We start from the raw sequence: 19,094 nt of genomic DNA on the forward strand, positions 1-19,094 counted from the left end.
CACCATAATCACGTAAACATATTTTAGCAAAGAAATAGCTTGATAAGTGTACCTTAATTATCACTGAAAATGAAAAGTAAGCAATTAACACAATACTGCGTATCTATAGACATCAATCCCCAGCAATCTTGGATGAAATTAAACTAAAAGCTGTCAAGGAAGACAGGACAGATTTTTACATAGAACTCATCATAAAATCAATAATATCTTTAAGTCTTAATTTTACACAATATAATATCTCTGCTCTTATTTTCCTTGCAAAATAACATCTTACTGACTTTGCGCCAAATGTTAATGATCCAGAGAATATTGGTTTAACCAGGTTCTATACATCTATTGGCAGCATAATCTGTGTTTTCCTATAATAGTGGATCAAAGCATATGAGCCCTGTCTCCATGGAGCCTGCCTTGTGGGAAGTGAAATGGATTTCTAAAACACACACACACACACACACACACATATATTATGCAACTACTACAAATTGTATCAAGAACTGTAAAGAAGGGCAGAGAATAAAGGGGAAGAGAGCAGTATTTAAATTGGCGAGTCAGGAACATGACATTTGAGCTGATAATTGGGTGTGACAAGTTTCGTGGAGGGAGTGCTTGCCAGGACTGGAGAGTGGTAGATTGTCCAAACCAATTAACACCCCTTGCAATTTAAGGCCACTGCTTACTACTAAATTTATAATGTGATTTTTAGGTTTAAAACCCATTCTTGCTGGGCGCGGTGGCTCACGCCTGTAATCGCAGCACTTTGGGAGGCCAAGGCTGAGGCGGGCAGATCACGAGGTTGGGACATCGAGACCATCCTGGCTAACACCGTGAAACCCCGTCTCTACTAAAAATACAAAAAATTAGCTGGGCATGGTGGCGGGCGCCTGTAGCCCCAGCTACTCAGGAGGCTGAGGCAGGAGAATGGCGTGAACCCGAGAGGCAGAGCTTGCAGTGAGCCGAGATCCTGCCACTGCACTTGCACTTCCAGCCTGGGTGACAGAGCGAGAGACTGTCTCAAAAAAAAAAAAAAATTCTTATCAATGTATTAATGCAATTTTAGAACAATCCTAAATATTATAAATATATAGTTTTTCCTTGAGGTTATAAAACTGAACAAGGAGTCTATTCATCATATAGACAAATTCCAAGTGATAAGATGATCTATGGATATATTAATTAATCAACTACTCTTAGAATTTTTAAAGTCAATAAATTCAACAGTTACTCTACTTATATTTGAGATATATATGCACCAATCCCTTCATCTTGGCACAGGAGATTTTTGCTTTATTTTTTTAACGATTTTTTAAAATAACCTGGCTATCATTTTACCTATATTGGAAATTTTTAAAAGGGGAAGTTTATAACTATGGGAGCAAAGCTATTGTAGAAGTTAATATAAGAAGGGTTTGGTATGTGTTCCCATTACCTTTCCTGGGTAAAATCCCACAGAGTTCAATTTACAGACAACATGTGAGAATCCCACCCATTCACTCTCTGTTCCCATCCTTTCATCAGACAAATCTTATCCCCACATACCTTGACCATTGCCTTGTCATTGCCTTCTCTGTTACAATGTTTCTGGTGCTCTGGTGCTCTTTTTCTCCCTGCATTCTATCCCCCTCATCTCCCTGCTTATTAAATCCCTGAATCGTTTGCCTTCTATGTATTTATGTGCCTTCATCATTAGTTGAGGAGCAAACTAAAAGCTTTAATGCTGTCAATGAAAATAAGAAACTAAACTTTCTGCCCACATTTCTGCTATAATTGATATACCTGAAAATACAAATGGAATATACTGAGTTCATCCCAGAATTCCTATTATTTATTTTCCCACCTTCCCCCTTTTCTGATGAGTTTTTATACCACTTATAAAATCTTACATGACATGAAAAAATCAACAACAATAGTTATAATGTAACTTAAAAATTACAATCTGCTTAAGCATCTGATCACTCATTTGCTAAATAATTTAAGATTTAAGAAAAAAAAATCTGCTTTCAAGCCCAAGTAAGGATCAAATGGGGGAATTTTTGTGGATTGAATTTGAAATGTGAAAATAAAGCTCAAATGTCAAAACTTTATTCTAAGGGCTCTCAAATAGGATTGTGATGGAATGAATTTAAGGTCAGAATTTCACAGTGTTCGTATTCCTGCTCCATTCTGTGCATGAATGCATCTAAAAATGCAGAATAGAAAACTATTTTGATTATCTAAAGTAAAATTATTCCTATGAAATGATGTCATGTTTCTATGGGCCAGGCACCATTTTAAGTGTTTTACTCAAAGTAACTCATTTAACCTTCACAGCAACCCTGAGAAGTAAACACTGTTGCTGTCATCCCCATTTTACAGAAGAGGAAACAAAAACAGAGAAATGAAGCAATTTGTCCCAGGTCACTCTGCTAGCAAGCAACAGAACCAGGAGGGCCCTGCTCCAGGGTACATTTTCTTAACCACTAGACCAAACCATACTGCTTCTCTAGAATTTGCTTTCTCTCCTGTGTAACTGATGGGGAATTTTTGTCCCCAGAAAAGGGTGAAGTTGTAAGAGGCCAGGTAGCTATGCTGGAAATCTAAAGTGAGGCCCATATCCCCTGTCTCTTCAACAAGCATTGCTGGGAATATGTAGCGCTTAGAGTCACAGCCTTTTAATGAGTGTCACCCAGACATGTCCCCAACCTCTTGCACATCAGTAGCCTCCTGAGTTACAAAGTTGCTTTTTAAGTGAAAGTCCCTTGTTAACTGTAAAACAATTACTGTGAGGCACAATTGCATTTGGGCATCTCTCATGTCTGCCTCTCCCAGGGAGCAGTTGTGTCTGCTTCATTTTCATTCCCACAGCCACAGAGTCTATTCAGGTACTGATCATTTTATTTGCAGGTTACCACTGTCACAGCCCAGCTGGCCTGCAGGACGTTCACCACTTGTGAGCCAGACTTTCCTGCCCAATGTCACCACGTTAACCTTCCCTAAGTATTTTCTTCACAACCAATCTTTGCTCAAAATCTTCAGTGATGTCTTCTTTCTTCCCTGAGAGACTACAGTTAACATGGCAAAAAGTAGTTCTGGTGTTTACTTTTTGGAATTGAACCCCGAAATGCTTCCTGTGATTGGGTTCTGAAATCACTTTTTCTTTTTATCATTATTTGTTCACAGAACATACTATTCTGGAAAGGGGCCGATGGGGAGTTATTATTTAATGGGTATAGAGTTTCACTTTTACAGGATGAAAAGAGTCCTGCAGATGGATGGTGGTGAGGGTAGCACAACATTATAAACGCATTTAATGCCACTGAACTACACACTTAAAAACAGTTCAGATGGTAAATTTTATGTTATATATATTTTATCACAATAAAAAAATGGGGAAAAATTATATATATAAACACATTATTCCTATTCTGTTCTCTAAGCAATGGCTTATCATCAAAATCAATACACATTGACCCATCCATCATGACACAGTATCTAAATTCCTCCCAAATTCCTTTTCATACATGCACAACTATATCCTCTTGCTCAGAGCCTCTGCCATCAGATTCCTGTTCCCTGGCACACTTATTCCCAGCCTGTATTTGGGGCCTTCCCCTTGAGCAGAGTTGTCTTCTCCCTTTAAATCCAAATTAGCAAAAATCTACCTTCTACACATGAACTTTCTAAGGACGTGTCTTTCTTCTCTACACTAACAAGACACATTGTGATGGGTGTAAAAGACATTTTGCTCTCACTCAGTTGGTATTTCCCTTTCTACTAATAAATTTGGGCATCTTTTTGCCTGTTGATTGACCATTTATGTTTGCTCTTCTGTGAACTGTCTATTCATTACACTTACTCCTTTTTCTACTGGGCTGTTAATCTTTTTCATTCATGGGAAAAACAAAATTGGGCCCAAATCTTAAACTATATACAAAAATAAATTCCTTTTAAAGAACATTTATATTTTATAGGTATTGCATATTATAGACATTTTATATTTAAAATATTAAAATGTTCTCATCAAATGCATTACAAGTACTTTTCCAAATATTTGAAGACCACTTCTCTTTTTTTGTATTTTAAAAAACTATTCTCAGATACATCCTTCTCTGTATAAACTCTGAATTATTTAATTTATTCAAGTTTTTCATTTCATTAAAATTTTTTTTTTTTTTTTTTGAGACGGAGTCTCGCTCTGTCGCCCAGGCTGGAGTGCAGTGGCCGCATCTCAGCTCACTGCAAGCTCCGCCTCCCGGGTTTACGCCATTCTCTCGCCTCAGCCTCCCGAGTAGCTGGGACTACAGGCGCCCGCCATCTCGCCCGGCTAATTTTTTGTATATTTTAGTAGAGACGGGGTTTCACCGTGTTAGCCAGGATGGTCTCGATCTCCTGACCTCGTGATCCGCCCGTCTCGGCCTCCCAAAGTGCTGGGATTACAGGCTTGAGCCACCGCGCCCGGCTCATTAAAATTTTTTAAACCCTTTTTTTGGATTCCAGTTGGAATTGCATGGAGCTTTTAATGTTAACTTTGAAAGAATTAACATTTTTGGATATTTAGTATCAAGGCTCTTTCAGCAACAGAATACTATGTCTTTTTATTTGTTTGGGACTTATTTTAGGCTCTTCAATCAGATTTCATACCTTTCATCATTTACATCTCTCCACTTTGAAATGTAATTCAAGTAAGATTTCTGCAACTTGAGAAATGAGTATTTTCAATGTCAAAAATAGTATAAATGTGTAAAAATTACTGTTTGCTAACATTATTGTTGACTCTACAAACGTTACCTTTTTCATTAAGAGAGTTTTTCATTTTTATATAGTTAATGTGCCTACCTATTATAGCTTCTGGATTTCTGGTCTTGTTTAAGAACAACTCTGTTATCCTTATGTGGTACACAGAGTCTCCTGGATTTTCTTTGAAGATTTTAAAATTATTTTATTGTTTACATTCACATTTTTAATCCACCTGGAATTCATTTTTGTATACGGTTTAAGATTTGGGTCCAATTTTGGTCTTCCCATGAAGGACGGTGTGTTACGTCAGCACCATTTATTAGCTAATCCAACTTCTCCCCACTGACTTGAATCGACACTTTTATCATATATTAAATTCTTATACATATTGGAATCTATTTCAGGACTCCCTATTCTATCCTACTGATTATTTAGTCTCTCACTACACCAATCCCATATTGATTTAATTTCAGTGATTTTCTATTAACTTAGAGTAACTCGTAACTTAAGTTCCCCTTCACTGGTCTTCATTTTCATACTTTTAAAGGCTATTCACTGGTATTTTCTTTCCACACAAACTTTAAGATCATTTTGTTGGATTCTAATAGAAGTTGCCTGACATTTACATAATTCTGAAAGAACTGACATCTTTATCTATTGAGGCTTTCAGCCAAAAACATAAAATGCCTTTATTCTTTTTCAGACTTTATTTTATGCTCTTTGATAAGACTTCAAAGTTTTCTTAATTTTCATCTCCTCTTTTAAATTTTGTGATTAAACAAAAGCACTTGAAAATTGGGAAAATTAATATTCTTACTACTAAGTTAAAAACTGTGTGTGTGTGTGTGTGTGTGTGTGTGTAGATTAAAACATAATTATTTAGTATGACTATTAATGACTTCTGGAAATCCAGGGAAATGTGACAACATGGCTAAAGTCATTGAAAAATGTTCAGATTTATGCCTGGAGAAAAGAAAACTTTGTTTTATGCTTAAAATTAGACTTAATTTTTTTTCCTTTACTGAAATTCATAATGATTGCAAGCCCATGTGAAATGGGTTCAGAAACATTATCTCTGTTTATCCTTGCAATTAAAGATATTATCTAAAATGAAATATTTTCCTGTGCTGGTAGAAACAAAATCTCTGAATAAAGTCATTGTGGAATCATCACTAGAGCCTTACTTGACTAGAAAGTTTAGAAGCTTCCACGGCATGTTCAAAATCTGGTCTTCCAATTACAGCGGGCTCTTTATTCATTATCCCTTGTCCTTTTTTGTATTCTGCCTAAAATGAATAAATAAGACAATGTTAAATATTTCTGCCCTCCAGTGATGTCAATATGGAAACACTGACATTAGCCAAAATAAAATATAACAGACCTTCATCCCATTAATATTCCTTACAACATATCAAACACTAAAATGTTGACTGCTAAAGCAGAAATTGATTTTATCCTGTGCTTACATGAACAAACTCAACTTTTTGCAGTAAAATACTAATTTTGAGGCTAAGTGTTCAGTCATCATCATCTTTGTAATTATATATAAATACTATAGCAAAATATTCGGAAAAATTTCTGGGGAATTGAGACCCTGTACTCTCCATATAGGTAGCTTTTATAGTTTCATTTATTCTCAGGAACTGTTCTGGCCATACTTGATTGACGTGCATTTGCATATAGTAATGATTGATTTTAGGGTGAATTTAGCCCATGTTATGAAAAATTTTGGTTCAAGTTAAACCATCATTTTTAACCAGGTTTTTCAATATGTTTAAGTAAAATGATATTAACTCAAGTGGGCACCTCAGAGAAGATAAGAAACAGTTATGCCACATAGACAGTGGACAAAGGTAAGTGTTGGTGGAAGAGAATCTACACAATGAACAGCAGCAATATGGAAACAAGGCCAAGCAAGAGTCTTTGGAGCAGGGTGAGGGGAGAGATTATATGGGACCATATGACTTATAACCTTGACTTTCAGGCTGAGACATCTGAATGTCAACTTATACCTAAACAGTATTTCTCTAAAAGAACACTGGCCACAGCCAATTTGAGTTTGGACTGTTTCTGCACATACCCAAATAATTAACATAATAAAATAGATAATTTAGGGGGGAAAATTGAGATTTATTCATTTATATTGATTCGTTACAATAATTAAATTAACCATCCAATCACTGAAGCTATGCTTTGTCTCCTACAAAAGTAAGAAATCATTTCTGTTCAAGGTTTAGAAAGAGAAGTTACATTGCTTATGATCTTAGAGATCTGGGTGGCCATCTTGATGTCTGGTCGGTCGAGCTCTGCACTGTAGGTGTGAGCGTCCTGCACGTCTTTCCTATAAGAAATCTGATCAGAGACAGTTTTGGTTAAAAAATAAATAAATTAGTAATTTCACAGCTACTAGTCTTACTGTTCGTAACATTATTTATTCTCATCATAATAGCTTAGAGAGCCTACTGACTTACGTTGGTTTATTTGTGCATCTATTTGTATAGCTATATTAACTCTTTATACTATACCTATGTCTCACTAATTTAACATATTTGGGGCAGTGGCTCACGTCGGTAATCCCAGCACTTTGGGAGGCCTAGGCAGGCAGATCACCTGAGGTCAGCAGTTCCAGACCAGCCTGGCTAACATGGTGAAACCCCATCTCTACTAAAAATACAAAAATTATCTGGGCATGGTGGCGGGCACCTGTAATCCCAGCTACTCCGGAGGCTGAGGCAGGAAAATCACTCGAATCTGATAGGCAGAGGTTGCAGTGAGCCGAGACAGCGCCACTGCACTCCAAACTGGGCAACAGAGTGGGACTTTGTCTCAAAAAAACAAAAACAAAAACAAACTTGAACTGAATTTATGCTACCTAAGAAATAAGACTAAGATCAAGGCACAAAACCAACCTTAAAGAGTTTTTATATCTATCACTTTATGAGCATGTCTTCGTATCTAAGTGTATATTTATATTCATAAGCAGAATATCCTCATCAAGAACTTCAACTTGTCCATCACAAAGTCTCAAGCCCCACTGGGTGCAAGATAAACCCAAGCACAAGAATATCGCAAATTACTTCCTTGGGGATGGTGGGTGGTGCAGCTCTGTAGCTCTCCAGCATTCGCCCTTTCAACTACACCCTTCTCTCCCTTCAAATGTTCAAAGGCCCATGCCTAGGAGATCTAAGGTACTGATAGCTTTATCACCCAATAAATATCATTGCAATGACTTGAGCCTTCCAAAATAAAAACAATTACATTGAGTAACATTCGCCTTCTGAATGCATGTTAGACACAAGCCAAAGTATGGTAAGTAGAGATTTAAAGAGAAAAATACATAAATGTTGACAAATGTACTCTAGATCACATTCGTCATTTAGATGAACTTGACTGACAAATGGAAAGAGACACAAGAATTGAACTGGCATAACGTCCGATGGCGAATGTTTCACTGGTCAGCTCACTTCTTTATTTCTTGCGATTTATCTTGAGCTGAAGCAATGTTTGCCAGATGTGGTTCTATTTGGCAATATCTCCAGGGACCAGCTGGCAACTAAAATATATTCTATTAGAGTCATAATGCAAAGCGTACAGTCATGGACATTCTTAAAACCCATCTTCATTTTTTCAGAGCATAGAAAGATGAAAGAAATGTATCACCAGACATCTGTACAAAATGCACGATTAATTACATTGTGTACAAATATTTCTAATGTCACCTCCAACCTTTCTGGAATAGCATCATTTAGGGGTACTTATTAAAGATTTAGATTCTTGAGGTCCAGCCACAGTCCTCTGTAACAGAATTTTGATAGATGGTGCCCAAAAATCTAATTTTAATGAATTCCCTAGTTGACTGCTGTAAACCAGTGTTCTGGGTAATATTAATATATCTTGTTAGTTTCCTTTCAATCTAGCAGAATTAAAAATTTCACCCTTTCTTACTCCTTAAGATCAAGTGGCCGGGCGCGGTGGCTCAAGCCTGTAATCCCAGCACTTTGGGAGGCCGAGACGGGCGGATCACGAGGTCAGGAGATCGAGACCCTCCTGGCTAACACGGTGAAACCCCGTCTCTACTAAAAAAATACAAAAAATTAGCCGGGCGAGATGGCGGGCGCCTGTAGTCCCAGCTACTCGGGAGGCTGAGGCGAGAGAATGGCGTAAACCCGGGAGGCGGAGCTTGCAGTGAGCTGAGATCCGGCCACTGCACTCCAGCCTGGGCGACAGAGCGAGACTCCGTCTCAACAAAAAAAAATAAAAAAAAAAAAAATAAGATCAAGTGTAAGAAGTGACAATGCATTAATACATCAACAGACTCCCTGTGCATTATGTTACTTTATTTCAATGAAACATTTATATACACTTCTATTTACTCTTTTATGAGCTTACATTTGCTTCACCATCAAGACTATTTTTTAAACTACACTTATAATCATGAATCTGGCTGACAAGTGAACACAGCTGAAACACAATTAGTATAATTTCAGAAGGAACATCTGTTTTCTTCCACATTTATATTTTCAGAGGTTTTACATTAACAAGTCATTTCAGGTAGGTTTTATGCATACAGGTAGTAAAAGAAACATAAAAATAAGCCGGAAACTGAGTTATTTTGTTGGGTGGATTTTAAATCTTTAGGGAATGTTTTCAAGCAGGCCAGTTCCATCGGCTTCAAAAAGCAATACGCTCATCCACAAATGATGGTAAATCAATCTCATCCTATGCCAAGTTAAATACAAGCTGTGTAAACAAAAACTGGCTCTCAGGTGAAAACAAACCCAAATTATTACCCAACTACAAGACTAACTGCTTCTAAGTTACTACATTCATATGAAAACCACAGGGGGGAAATGTCTTTTTGTTTACAAAGAATGAGGGTAAAAATGGAAACCCTTACTTTCTGAAAAGAACCGCAACCTTTCAGAAATCTAAGCTTTACATGTGTTACCTAATTATATGCTGTTCAGCCTAATGACTGCGTGAAGAGAGGTGAACAGCACAAAGGCGGCAGGAGCAGGACTCTGAATAGGGCCCCATCATCCATGTAAATTGCAAATTAGAGGCCGGCATATGCGACTCACAACAAATATTAAGATTGACATGAACTGCAAATTCAAACAAGAGGACACCATGGAGCCACACAGAAAAAAGCTTCCACGCCTGATCACTTGTCACATCTTCCAGGATATCACTCCCTGGGAATATTCCATAGGAAAGGGGGCTTATGTTGGGGGACATTCAAGAGGGTGACACTCCTGATGTCACGATCTCCAAGGGTGTCTGAATATACATGGAATGGCAACATGGCTTCCTGCACAGATGCCTCATTGTCCTACACCTAACCCATTGCTAGTGTCAGAGGCATCTGAACCAGAGCAACTCCATCTCGAGAAGGGAATGGGTAAAATGAGGCTGAAACCTACTGGGCTGCATTCCCAGATGGTTAAGCCATTTTGAGTCACAGGATGACATAGGAGGTTGGCAAAATATACATGTCATAAAGACCTTGCTGACAAAACTGGTTGCAGTAAAGAAGCTGGCTAAAACCCATCAAAACCAAGATGGCAAGGAGAGTGACCTCTGGTCATCCTCACTGCTACACTCCCACCAGCATCATGACAGTTTACAAGTGCCATGGCAACAACAGGCCAGAACCCTATATGGTCTAAAAAGGGGAGGCATGAATAATCCACCCCTTGTTTAGCATATAATGAAGAAATAACCATAAAAGTGGGCAACCAGCAGCCTTTGGGGCTGTTTTGTCTATGGAGTAGCCATTCTTTTATTCTTTTACTTTCCTAGTAAACTTGCTTTCACTTTACGGACCCACCCTGAATTCTTTCTTGTGTGAGATCCAAGAACCCTCTCTTGGGGTCTGGATCAGGACCCATTTCCTGTAACACTAGGTTTGAGGGAAGCTCATCTGACATTTCTCAATACGTATTTGCTCCAATCTACCACCCATCAGAACTCAGGAAGAATAAAAAACGTAACACAGCAGAAGAGAGGCCTGGAGGTCAAAGTGTGTGTATACATATATATTTTTTTCTATTCCTTAATAAATTCAAACCCTAAATGCTAACCATATTGGAACAATGGACTGGCCTTCACTCTTCAGTCTTCTCATGACAATGTGGTGCTCTATAAATCTTGTTTTGCATAAGGACAGGGAAAAGAAGAAATCATCACCTCAGCAGACGTGTGAACTTGAGGGTCAATAATTGCTTTTACATTATTTTCCTTAATGTCTTGTTCCCTACTCTGTCTTCGGAGCATAGCAGAGAACAAACAAGAAGGAGGAAGAACAGGAGGAGGAGGGGGGAAAGAGGAGGTAAAAGAAAGAAAGATTAAAGAAGAAGAAAGAAGGAAGGAGGGGTGGAGGAAAATAATAATAATAATAGTCTCCATTTCAGACTATTATGTACCATATTAAGGACTTAACACTCACTACCTCACTCATACATTTTTCAATGTATGACTGTTTGAAATTTTTCAAACAATCATATCTGTTAAAGTTTCATTTCCTTACTACTCATCTATTTCATTTATTTTCTTATTTTTATTAGAATAATTTTAGTAAATTCCACAAAGGAAATAACTGTAATTTTAACAAGCATTGCACTGATTCTATAAAATGCCTTAAAGAAAAATGATATTGTAACAAAATGTCGGTCTTTTCCTAGGAGAAAGTGGGATATTCCTCCATTTCTTTAAATATCTTATTATACCTTTCAATGAAGTTTCATCATTTTGTTCTATATGTCTGGCACTGGGCAAAGAAATTATCATATGATTATCATTTTTATACATTTATCTTGTACTCAAGATGATCCACTTTTTCCTTTTAATAGTGTAAACAGTATAGAGTCTTATCTGAAAATAGTGATTCTGGTTTCTTCCATAGGAACACCTAGAATTATTACCTTACATGCTTGATCTCTTCCTCTTGGCTTTTCACTGAATTTATCTCTTTATTCTTTCTCATTTATTTAAGTCATTCTCCTATCTAATCCCTTTGTAGTGGGCATGTGTTAAATTTTTTTGTCAGCCTAAGTTTTTAAATCTGGAAACAGCTCCCCCATCACTCCATGTGATTGGTGGGGCTCTGTTCAGCCTGCCTTCATGTTGACTTAGGCTGTCCAGTCAGATACCCCATCCATCTGGAAACCAGACAGACACATAACCCAAGCAAGGCCAGAGTCATTTGAATGATCTGAGGCTGGAGGAGAAAGAGCTGCTCTTCTTTTCTCTGACATCGGCTGTTGTAAGGATGATTAAAGTTTGGAAACACCAGCTGCCACCTTGAATCCACAGAGAAAGCGCCTATCTGAAAGTGTTATACACGTCCCAGAGCCCAGAGGTGGGGAGAGAAGAAGAGTTCTGGTAACTCCGTGAAGGCTCCAGCCCACTTATGCCTGAAGATAGTTTGGATTTGCCAATTACATACACAACAGAATCTCATTTTTCCCTTGCACTAACTTGAAATAGATTGCTGTCACTAAATCTAGAGAGTTCTAACACAGCCTACATTTCACTTTTCTTTCTTTCTTTCTTTCTTTTTTGGAGATGGAATCTTGCTATGTCACCCAGGTTGAAGTGCAGTGGCATGATCTCGGCTCACTGCAACCTCCACCTCCTGGATTCAAGCAATACTCCTGCCACAGCCTCCTGAGTAGCTGGGATTACAGGTGCATGCCACCACACCCAGCTAGTTTTTGTATTTTTAGAAGAGATGAGGTTTATCATGTTGGCCAGGCTGGTCTCAAACTCCTGACCTCAAGTGATCCTCTCACCTTGGCCTCCCAACATGGTAGGATTACAGGCGTGAGCCACCGCACCCAGCCTCACATTTTCTATAGTGCCAAATCTGTTCTTTGTTACTTCCAACAAATATTTGAAGTCCATCAAAATCTCTCTCTGAATTTCTTTATCTTACCATATTCACTTTCACCCTGAGCTCATATTTTTATCTTATGTTATTCTCTTTTAATCTCAGCTTGTTCTCTCCTTATAATCCTTCCACTTCTGTTTCATAACAGCCATGTCTTTTGCACGTTCCCCATGCTCATGCAGAGTGTCCAAGGTGCCAGGCCATCCTTTTCTGCATCAATTCATTAAATCCTCACTTCATACCTGATGTGTCTTGACTCAACTGGGCTACATCAACACTCCCTTCTAAGGCTGGAACTACATCCTTCAGAATCCCTTTCCTTAAATAGTTCTGGGTTAGACATGGCCAGTAAGAGAAACGCATGTGAGACTTTGAAAGTGGACGTGAAATAGACACCTTTATTCTGCAGGTATAGGCAGACACGCGTGCAGTCAGAGGATTCACAGTGGCCTTCCAGCAAGCTTTTTATACTCAGGCAACAGTTATTTGAGACTCTTTGGTAGGTGAGTTAATAAACCAGACTCTCCTTGAAGTGAAAGTCAAGGAGATGACTTTTACTTGGAGATGAGAAGATTAAGACAGCTCAGGGATGGCAGCCTTGCAGGAGTGACAGCCAGCCAGCCAGCCAGCCGTGCGGGCTAAGGCCTGCATGAGCAGACAGACCTTAAAGAAAACACATCCAGCTGACCCAGAACCCTTTGAAGGTTAAACTGATTCTTGGTGAGAAGAAAGGAAACAGAATATATAATCTTTTAAGTTTGTGGAACAGAGGCAAATCATGTAACTGATATATACCAATAATCTTTAAGCAATGGTTCAACCCATCTCAAGAAAACCTTCATCTTTAGCATAAACTCTCACATTAGAGAAGCCCTCCAGGTATCATCAATAGGCATGTGGACTGCTAATTCCATTTCAAATGACACTTACCTTTGTCTGGGCATGCTGTGAGTAAAAACCTACTAAATTATTAAATTGTAAATATTATTTTTCTGTAAGAGAATATAAGCCTTTTAAAGGTAAGTAAACATAGGTTCAGATACTATTCAGAAGAGATAAAAAGTGTTCAATCTTCCAAAAGAAGGAGTAAACTACAGAGTTATGGCCAGAATGGTTTATCCTTTGGGATTGCTGTCACTGTCTATAAATCATTCTATAGTTGATGAAAGTTGTCTTATTTTCTTATTCATGATTTAATTTTATCACCACCATAATCGTGTATAGAAGGCAAAATAAGTATTACTAACTATTCTGTCTTAGAGATGAATACAATACTAATATATCTAATTTTAATGCTAAATCCTAAAGCACCATTATTGTAAGTCTCATTGGGGAACCACGTAGAGTCATAATTGTTTTTCCAGTATCATTTTACTGATTTATCTTTAAGCTTTCTCACTTTCTGATGGAATAGAAATTGTCTACTGATAAGTTTTTATTAATTTTAAGAAAGTACATATATCATTCTTGAAAAGAACATGAAGTCTTTTATTTCCCATGCTGAATACTTCTTTCTAATACACATTGAATCGATTACCAATATGGTGTTTTGGAAAAGTTTACCACTCCAATTTCATCACAAGTCTGTATAGACCACATTACTTACAAAACTTAAAATAGAGTTTAAAATTTGTTTGACTTATTTCAGAACCGTTGGACTTCATGTCTCTGATAAGATTGATGAGAACTAATAATATAACTAGGGCTTTCATTATAAGTCCATCTTTAGGGGAAAGCCACGGGATAGAATATCTCCAATTTCTCTAATTACATTAGAAAAGTTTGGCAGGGGTATATCCCTTAAGGTACAAGAAGATTTCGGTTGGCTGCTTTTAATCATTTTCTGATTATAGTATTAGTAAGATAGGTTCAGGAACCTTTTGAATATGCCCTTCTGACCTAAACATTTCCTAATATAAATTTCATATTGATTTGGCCTTTTATAAATTGGACTTCCTTTAATTGTTTCAAATTAACTATGACATCACCCTAAACTCCCAACTCACCCTTTAAACATTGAAGGAGGACCAAATAGAACCAATAATGTATGCCAGCGACCTTGAAGATGGAGGCTCTTCTGTGAAGCCCTTTACACATATTGTTTCATTTAATACTTGTGAGAATCTTCTGAGGTAGATATTGTTGTCCCCATTTTACAGATGAGAAAATTGAGATTTAGAGACATTAAGTAACTTGTCCAGGGTCATCTAGGCAACGTATGGCCAAGAAGCATTTTAACCAACGTCTGACTCCAAGTTCCTTTTCTATATGCTACTGATACAGGAGTTAAGAATAAATTATTTAGGCAGATAGCAAGGGTAAGGAAGTCCTTGGTAAGGCTTTCCTTTTAATGAAAAGCAGCCCCAAAGTCATTTTCTTTTCTAACAAAGAGCAGCCTGTAAAATCGAGCTGCAGACGTACACAAGTGAGCTGAAAGCTTGAACGTGTGAATGTTGGCAGTTGTGCCAATAGGAAAAGGCTACCTGGGAGTAGGCATGTTCAAAATGGCAGTTCCATCTTCCCTTTTCCTTTCCAACCACATGTGCAGTAGGGAGCAGACAACAGGGAAACCGCCAGGCAAAGACTCCATTTGCATAGTGGGACTGGAGGCGGGGGGCAACCAGCTTCCTCACAGGCTATGTAAATGTCATACCTGGTCCAAGCAATCTGTGGGCCCTATGTAAATCAGAAACCGGCTCCTCAAGCCCATCTATAAAATCCGGTGCACTCTGCCACAAGGCACAAGTCCCATTTGGGTGTACCTCTCTCTCACAAGAAAGAGAGCTGTTCTCCTTTCTCTTTCTTTTGCCTAGTAAACTTCCACTCCTAAACTCACTCCTTGTGTGTGTCCATGTCCTTAATTTACTTGACATGAGATGATGAGCCTCAGGTATTACCCCAGACAATGATGCCACTTCACTACAGTGGAGGCTATTTTAAGAAATTTTTTTTTAACTGTTTGGAGATCATTTAATTTTGGGGTGGCACAAAAGACTACTGCCTCCAGAAAACTCCGCCCCGGGAACGCCATTACTCAAAGGTGGAAATTAATCCATACAGTCACATGAGCCCTATCCCTCATTCTCTTCTGCTTACTCACATTTCTAAAGGCACAAGAGAGAGAAATCCTGGTTCACTAAAAGGTGTTAGAAATCTGACTTGATTTTTGTGGAAACATAAAGTTAGGCAAAGATGCTGACTTCCACTGTCTTCAGGTGAATCAGATACACATATGACACACTTTTATTTTAAATTAAATGAAGTCATTTATAGCCATAGTGCAAAGTGACAGTCTGTATTATGAAAGGGTAATTCTACTAGCAAATTCTCTGCAATGAGTTTCATTGGGCTGAACTTTTACAGGAGACAGGTTTATGGGAGATTGTCTTTTATAGAGATTTCATAGATCCACCCACAGAACCAAGAGATGTACTTTCAAGACCTATGTTTAAATTTCATATTGTAGGGACAACAAATGTATTATTCTAAGTGGCTTGACTCCAGAGGAATATCAACTACTTCACAGGTAGAATACAAATATCATTCTCACTTTAAATCTGAGTAAATAGTCTTAAACACTTTCTAAATCCTATTATATGTACAAACTTTGCATGCAAAGGTTGAGTCAAGTCGGCAGAGGAGTATAAGTAAATACAGCCTTCTCCCATAAGTACACAGTATTGAATGAAGGAGAAAAGGGCTTTATACTCTATTCCCTCAATCCCTCAATCAAAGACCTTTTAGAAGAAAAGGCAGAGTTAAAATAATAAGCCCAGTTCTATGATAAGGAACTTCCGTATTTGAATTTCATTGAATTATAGAGTTGGAAAGAGCCTCCCGGGGATCCGTGTAACAAGAGACCTCACCCCAGACCACCAGACCACCTTCTAACCCGTGGCCTTTTGTGTGAATTTAGTCTCTTCAGTGTTAAAATACTGGAAACTCAGGGTTTCTCTGCCATTCTTTCCTGCAGTGCATTTGAAATCTGAAGATAACCTATTTTGCTCCCCATTTTTAAAAACTGCATTTAAAACCTCGACTAATTGCCAGTGACCTTTAAGGTGGAACAGAAAGAGCAGACTCAGCAGTTTGATTTCTTAGTCTCATTTTCCTCATCTACAAAATAAGAATCAGTACAGGGTTTTCATGAGAATTGGAAATGATCAAAGTCTTGGCATAGTTCCTGGTGCATGGCTGTGCTCAGTAAGTGGTAGTTATTATGATTATTACAGTCATCCTTAAGCAAACAGTTCTTATAAAGCATCCCCTTAAAAGAACCCTTAAAATAATTATAGACATGTAGCTTCTTCATCTCCTAGCAATCTTAAACTATCTTAGAAAAGTGCTCTGCTATTGGCATATGTTTGTATATTTGGGTTAAAAAGTAAAACCTCATTCCACTTTTTTACTTAAACATTGGCTTACTGCAATTTAATATCAAATAACAGCTGCCATTCTACAAAAAACACTCTGCACAGTGGGGCTATGGGGACACATGGTCAGCCAAGCACCATTCCATAAAGGGACTAAGTGACAGAACAGACTCTATGTGAGATGACAACTGGACTTCCGGTACTTTTCCAAGAAAGGGAGTTTCTTGATCCAAAAAAGACAGGCACTTTATCTTAACTGATTTTAATGCATAAAGAACCTAACGAACAGTTCACACATTCCTTTTGGAGAGAAAAGTCAGGATGAGGAGATTAAAAAAAGCTTCTCCTACAATTCCAGGAAGAAATTACTCTTCTAGGCCACCAAGATGGTGGTGGTAATTGAGCAAATGCATGCAAACCTTGATGCAACTGCTAACTTTAACCAAAGAAGAAACTGATTTTCTACTGATGGATTTCCTCCATCTTGGCTTTAAAGTCAGCCATTTGGCATCTATTGCTGTCATATTTCCCATGGGTCTTAGGTTGGACCATTTGTTCTTACAAACATCCTAAAAGAAACTATAGACCAGGCACAATGGCTCATGCCTGTAACCCCAGCACTTTGGGAGGCTAAGGCAGGTGGATCACAAGATCAGGAGCTGAAGACCAGCCTGGCCAAGATAGTGAAACCCTGTTTCTACTAAAAATACAAAAATTAGCCAGGTATGGTTGTGGGCACCTATAATCCCAGCTACTCGGGAGGCTGAGGCAGAGAATTGCTCGAACCCGGGAGGCACAGGTTGCAGTGAGCCGAGATCACACCACTGCACTCCAGCCTGGGTGGCAGAGCAAGGCTCTGTCTCAAAAAAAAAGAAAGAAAAGAAAAGAAAAGAGAAAACAGTAGTGGGTACAATATAGCTGGTGTTAGTGAATGATCCGTCTGTGTGCCATTGATTCCTGATGCCCTTTCTTCCAATTCTTCTGTGATTCTAGACTTAGAAGCCATGAGCTTCAGCATCAAGTCAAGGAAGCTCTGGAAATGCTTGATAACCCAATAGGTCTAAAGGATCTACATTTGTCTTGTACAAAGCAAAATTCCAATGCCTGAAAGGGCCCAATAACATAAAGGTATTGGGCAAGGTGTTAATGACTGTGGATAGAATAATTCAGATGTACCTCTGACTGATAAGAAATATTAAAGTATTTTTTGAATAGGGCTGTTGTAATATTTAAATTTCAGCAAAATAATCATAAGCCTTGATATGACTTAACTACAATTCACTAGAAAATCATGAGAAATGAGCTTCCTTACATTACTCTGGTGTTTATTGACCTCCACGGCATGTTTGACCTCAGGAGGCTCCTTCATGTGGGCATAAACTGAGAATCCTTTGGCAGCATCATGTTTCTGCTTGTAGGCCACCTGAAAAACACACATAATTGTTAGTCCCATTTAGAGGTGTACAAATTCTTGCCCGCTAAATTTCAGTGTTTTGCTAGGACTTTATCTATTTGAATACCACCACTGATAGTTAATTTGCCTAAATCTCTGTAACAAGACAGTATCCACAATGCATTCATCTTTGTGCTTCTGTTCAGATTCCTAATTCTAACTCTTTGTGGTTTATTTCAAAATGTCCTTGACCAAAGATGGAATTTCCATTTTGATTCTTCTAGCTTAAACCTTGGGTGCAGTTTTGGGAAATCATCCACATCCAAGAGCTTTCTGGGGTATAGATGTCAAAGATTTAAATCTTGGTAAAACAACTAAGTAGAGGGGAATTATAGGATATTTGAAAGTAAACTGTTAGTTTTCAAATGATTGGGTCTGATTTTATGTAGGCACAGCTATAAGATAATATAAGCTTCATCAAATGCACAAACCTTTGGGAGAAAATATAGCATGCAGGCAAAATTCTCAGATACGTCAAGTCTTGGCCTCCACTAGGGAAATGGACTAATACCATCCATAACCACTATGTTGAATTTCCTCCATACTAGGATGGAGAGGGGATATGAGAAAGATATCTCAGAAGTAGATGTAACCAAACTCAACCACAAAGTTGGAAATTAAAGAGGAACCCAAAGACAGAAACCAAGTTATCCCCTTGGTCTCC

General features: G+C 38.1%; 1 protein-coding gene across 6 annotated transcripts in view; it reads right to left on the minus strand.

Moving 5' to 3' along the window:
• Window positions 1-19,094, minus strand: part of NEBL (nebulette) — a 390,572-nt gene that overhangs the window by 81,195 nt on the left and 290,283 nt on the right. For 4 of the 6 annotated variants that reach the window (XM_033209539.1, XM_033209538.1, XM_033209540.1 and 1 more), the window contains 3 exons: window positions 18,290-18,400; window positions 6,964-7,065; window positions 5,898-5,999 (listed from right to left, as the gene is read on the minus strand). The exons of the other annotated variants lie outside the window; for them this stretch is intronic. In XM_033209539.1, the coding sequence (XP_033065430.1) occupies window positions 5,898-5,999; window positions 6,964-7,065; window positions 18,290-18,400 (315 nt within the window). The remainder of the gene's footprint in view (window positions 1-5,897; window positions 6,000-6,963; window positions 7,066-18,289; window positions 18,401-19,094) is intronic. 6 annotated transcript variants of the gene reach the window in all.

Source organism: Trachypithecus francoisi, unplaced genomic scaffold (assembly GCF_009764315.1).
Source record: "Trachypithecus francoisi isolate TF-2019V2 unplaced genomic scaffold, Tfra_2.0 Lachesis_group9, whole genome shotgun sequence".
In the NCBI taxonomy this organism is placed as follows: domain Eukaryota; kingdom Metazoa; phylum Chordata; class Mammalia; order Primates; family Cercopithecidae; genus Trachypithecus; species Trachypithecus francoisi.